We start from the raw sequence: 6,000 nt of genomic DNA on the forward strand, positions 1-6,000 counted from the left end.
AGCTTGAATTGGGAGTTCATTTTTAGTCCATCTCTGCAAAACGGACTTCAGGATGGACTAAAATGAACTCCCAAAACGTACTGCCAGATTCTGGAAGATGAATTCTTCAAACAGTGGTACTGGAGGATGTGGTGCTGGTCCTTCAAGAGTCACTCTCAGCCTATCTGTCCATAAAGCCTATAAAAAAACCTTCTTCATGTATTTTACAACACTTCAGCTTGTGATTCTTATCTAGTGGGGGTCATTTTTTAGGATTCTTTACCTAACTGAAGTCTCTGAGATCCTGACTCACTTCTGGAGACTCCAGGTAGGTTGCAGCTCTGGAAAATGGTGGCGCTGGAGACTAAAGGGTTCCTGATGGTTTCACCCTTAATTCTTCACCTTAATTCTTAATTCTTTTGCAGTTAACAGGTGTCTTTTCTTCACCACCTGTTTTTGTCAGATCCTGCTGACCCAACGAGCATTTCACTGTCCAATGGTCACGCCTTAACTGCAATGTCTAGTATTGCATTAGTATTGCATCCTTCTCATGGGCATTTAATACTTTTTGACATTTCAGTCTGAGTTAAATCTCTTTTTTGGCTCAATTTATCTGTAAAAGAAAACATGCCTAATAATTCTGCACACCTGAATATAAGGTGATTTTCATTTCCAGCCTTCATGAACAATTATATATCACTTATACATTATTAAATACTAAATCAATAGTAGTTATTAGGATTACTGTGGTTTGGAATTGGTCAAATGTGCCTGGAAAAAAAATATGATCAGAAAATCAACGTGCCTAATAATTCTGCACTCCCTGTATATATACGTCAATCTCAATTAAATAGCCTACATTTTGTAAATAAAAAATATAAACAAATAATATATTTAACGAATATATAACAAATTTATATATATAATATAGGCTATATAAAAAAAATATATAGGCGTGCGTGCGTGTGTAGCCGCCACCCCAACCACCGCGGCACCGCACAGATGCACTGCCGTGTTATATTTCGTTCTCCCTTCTCTTTCTTTAATATGAAATGCTGTTTGAATTTCCAAGATAGAAACGATTTCTTGCCCTGGCTCTGTTGTTCTGGCTCCATCTCCATCTCTACCTCCAGCTCCCGCTGCTCCTCTCCGACTCCATTGTGACTGATCACGCAAACCGTGCATTATTTCGTTTTCATATTGGGGCGTTCTGAGAAATGCATTGAGTTGCCTTAATTTATTTAGAGAGTAAATAAACTCATGAAACAGAGAAGTATGGTTAATGTTATCCATTGATTTCAACAATGTAACTGTATTCTAAATATCAACTATTTAAATTGTAACTGTAACGGAATACATGTATTCCGTTACTGAACACCACCTATTAAAGCACTAAGACATGGGAACAGTATAACATTCACATTTGAATATTTATCGCAAGTCATATCGTCATCGCAATATTAAACAATGTTATCGCACATCGCAGCTTTTCCTCATATCGTGCAGCCCTAGTGCACACTGACTGTACTATACTTCATTTTACAACTATTTACAACCTAGTCATTTAATGGTTACACTCTAAAAAATAATGCTGGGTTAAAAATAACCTAAGTTGGGTTGAATATGGACTAACCCAACAATTGGAAGACATTGAAATGCTCCACGTGAAACTTCAGTCTTTCCACCTTTTACCATCGTGTCAATTCTCAATTGATTTTGATGAATATGCGCGAGGGAGAGCGAGACAGTTTGAAGACGGTGAGAGCTGCCCTGTGGACGCCTGTCTGGAAATAATGCAGGGAAAAAAATATCGGCCAACGCAGCAGCCTTGTAAAAATCACAAATATGGGCCGATATATCGGTCTAACACTACTCAGGGCTCCAGACTGCGGACAAATGGTGGTGCGACTGCATTTTGACAGTGAATTGGCCCAAACGGCCTGCCATATGATAGCGGTTTGAGTCGGAACATGAGCCCTGCTCCTCAGGGATGGACGTCCCCTCAGGTCAGCCGTTACCTGGCGTGTCGATGATGTTGATGTTGTGATGTTTCCACATGGTGAAGGTGGCGGCTGACTGGATAGTGATTCCTCTCTGTCTCTCCAACTCCATCGAGTCCATGATCGCCCCCACGCCATCCTTCCCTCTCACCTGACACGACACAAGACCAGCGTGAGCTGTGCACCTTAAGGGGATAGTTCTCCCAAAAATTAAAATTAGCCCATGATTTACTCTACCTCAAGTCATCCTATGACATTCTTCTTTCAGACGAATAAAGTTATATTAATAAATATCCTGACTAATCCCAGCTTTATAATGGCAGAGAATACCTGTTTCTGTTTTTAAGTGCACTTTTATGATGGACAGATGCACTTTTATGATGGATAGATGCACTTTTATGATGGACAGATGCACTTTCTTTTATGATGGACAGATGCACTTTTATGATGGACAGATGCACTTTTATGATGGATAGATGCACTTTTATGATGGACAGATGCACTTTCTTTTATGATGGACAGATGCACTTTTATGATGGACAGATGTACTTTTATGATGGATAGATGCACTTTTATGATGGACAGATGCACTTTCTTTTATGATGGACAGATGCACTTTTATGATGGACAGATGCACTTTTATGATGGACAGATGCTCTTTTATGATGGACAGATGCACTTTTATGATGGACAGATGCACTATGATGGACGGATGCACTTTTATGATGGACGGATGCACTTTTATGATGGACAGATGCACTATGATGGACGGATGCACTTTTATGATGGACAGATGCACTTTTATGATGGACGGATGCACTTTTATGATGGACGGATGCACTTTTATGATGGACAGATGCACTTTTATGATGGACAGATGCACTTTTATGATGGACAGATGCACTTTTATGATGGACGGATGCACTTTTATGATGGACGGATGCACTTTTATGATGGACGGATGCACTTTTATGATGGACAGATGCACTTTTATGATGGACAGATGCACTTTTATGATGGACAGATGCACTTTTATGATGGACAGATGCACTTTTATGATGGACAGATGCACTTTTATGATGGACAGATGCACTTTAATGATGGACAGATGCACTTTTATGATGGATAGATGCACTTTTATGATGGACAGATGCACTTTTATGATGGACAGATGCACTTTTATGATGGACAGATGCACTTTTATGATGGACAGATGCACTTTAATGATGGACAGATGCACTTTTATGATGGATAGATGCACTTTTATGATGGACAGATGCACTTTTATGATGGACAGATGCACTATGATGGACGGATGCACTTTTATGATGGACGGATGCACTTTTATGATGGACAGATGCACTTTTATGATGGACAGATGCACTTTTATGATGGACGGATGCACTTTTATGATGGACAGATGCACTATGATGGACGGATGCACTTTTATGATGGACAGATGCACTTTTATGATGGACGGATGCACTTTTATGATGGACGGATGCACTTTTATGATGGACGGATGCACTTTTATGATGGATAGATGCACTTTTATGATGGACGGATGCACTTTTATGATGGACGGATGCACTTTTATGATGGACGGATGCACTTTTATGATGGACAGATGCACTTTTATGATGGACAGATGCACTTTTATGATGGACAGATGCACTTTTATGATGGACAGATGGACAGATGCACTTTTATGATGGACAGATGCACTTTTATGATGGACAGATGCACTTTAATGATGGACAGATGCACTTTTATGATGGATAGATGCACTTTTATGATGGACAGATGCACTTTTATGATGGACAGATGCACTTTAATGATGGACAGATGCACTTTTATGATGGATAGATGCACTTTTATGATGGATAGATGCACTTTTATGATGGACAGATGCACTATGATGGACGGATGCACTTTTATGATGGACGGATGCACTTTTATGATGGACGGATGCACTTTTATGATGGACAGATGCACTTTTATGATGGACAGATGCACTTTTATGATGGACGGATGCACTTTTATGATGGACAGATGCACTTTTATGATGGACGGATGCACTTTTATGATGGACGGATGCACTTTTATGATGGACGGATGCACTTTTATGATGGACGGATGCACTTTTATGATGGACGGATGCACTTTTATGATGGATGGATGCACTTTTATGATGGATAGATGCACTTTTATGATGGACAGATGCACTTTTATGATGGACAGATGCACTTTTATGATGGACGGATGCACTTTTATGATGGACAGATGCACTTTTATGATGGACAGATGCACTTTTATGATGGACGGATGCACTTTTATGATGGACGGATGCACTTTTATGATGGACGGATGCACTTTTATGATGGACGGATGCACTTTTATGATGGACGGATGCACTTTTATGATGGATAGATGCACTTTTATGATGGACGGATGCACTTTTATGATGGACGGATGCACTTTTATGATGGACAGATGCACTTTTATGATGGACGGATGCACTTTTATGATGGACAGATGCACTTTTATGATGGACAGATGCTCTTTTATGATGGACGGATGCACTTTTATGATGGATAGATGCACTTTTATGATGGATAGATGCACTTTTATGATGGATAGATGCACTTTAATGATGGATAGATGCACTTTTATGATGGACAGATGCACTTTTATGATGGACGGATGCACTTTTATGATGGACAGATGCACTTTTATGATGGACAGATGCACTTTTATGATGGACAGATGCACTTTTATGATGGACGGATGCACTTTTATGATGGACGGATGCACTTTTATGATGGACGGATGCACTTTTATGATGGATAGATGCACTTTTATGATGGACGGATGCACTTTTATGATGGACGGATGCACTTTTATGATGGACGGATGCACTTTTATGATGGACGGATGCACTTTTATGATGGACAGATGCACTTTTATGATGGACAGATGCTCTTTTATGATGGACGGATGCACTTTTATGATGGATAGATGCACTTTTATGATGGACGGATGCACTTTTATGATGGATGGATGCACTTTTATGATGGATAGATGCACTTTTATGATGGACAGATGCACTTTTATGATGGACAGATGCACTTTTATGATGGACGGATGCACTTTTATGATGGACGGATGCACTTTTATGATGGACAGATGCACTTTTATGATGGACGGATGCACTTTTATGATGGACGGATGCACTTTTATGATGGACGGATGCACTTTTATGATGGACAGATGCACTTTTATGATGGACAGATGCACTTTTATGATGGACAGATGCACTTTTATGATGGATGGATGGATGCACTTTTATGATGGACGGATGCACTTTTATGATGGACAGATGCACTTTTATGATGGACAGATGCTCTTTTATGATGGACAGATGCACTTTTATGATGGACGGATGCACTTTTATGATGGACAGATGCACTTTTATGATGGATAGATGCACTTTTATGATGGATAGATGCACTTTTATGATGGACAGATGCACTTTTATGATGGACGGATGCACTTTTATGATGGATAGATGCACTTTTATGATGGACAGATGCACTTTTATGATGGACAGATGCACTTTTATGATGGACAGATGCACTTTTATGATGGACAGATGCACTTTTATGATGGACAGATGCACTTTTATGATGGACGGATGCACTTTTATGATGGATAGATGCACTTTTATGATGGACAGATGCACTTTTATGATGGACAGATGCACTTTTATGATGGACGGATGCACTTTTATGATGGACGGATGCACTTTTATGATGGACAGATGCACTTTTATGATGGACAGATGCACTTTTATGATGGATGGATGGATGCACTTTTATGATGGACGGATGCACTTTTATGATGGACAGATGCACTTTTATGATGGACAGATGCTCTTTTATGATGGACAGATGCACTTTTATGATGGACGGATGCACTTTTATGATGGACAGATGCACTTTTATGATGGATAGATGCACTT

The 6,000-nt window shown here is 39.5% G+C and overlaps 1 protein-coding gene across 1 annotated transcript in view; it reads right to left on the bottom strand.

Annotated features, from left to right (window-relative positions):
* The window catches only part of gfm1 (G elongation factor, mitochondrial 1), a 43,308-nt gene that overhangs the window by 33,281 nt on the left and 4,027 nt on the right, over window positions 1-6,000 (bottom strand). The window contains exon 3 of the mRNA XM_079824367.1: window positions 1,998-2,130. Within this exon, the coding sequence (XP_079680493.1) occupies window positions 1,998-2,130 (133 nt within the window). The remainder of the gene's footprint in view (window positions 1-1,997; window positions 2,131-6,000) is intronic.

Source organism: Gobio gobio (genome assembly GCF_949357685.1).
Source record: "Gobio gobio genome assembly, chromosome: 8".
In the NCBI taxonomy this organism is placed as follows: domain Eukaryota; kingdom Metazoa; phylum Chordata; class Actinopteri; order Cypriniformes; family Gobionidae; genus Gobio; species Gobio gobio.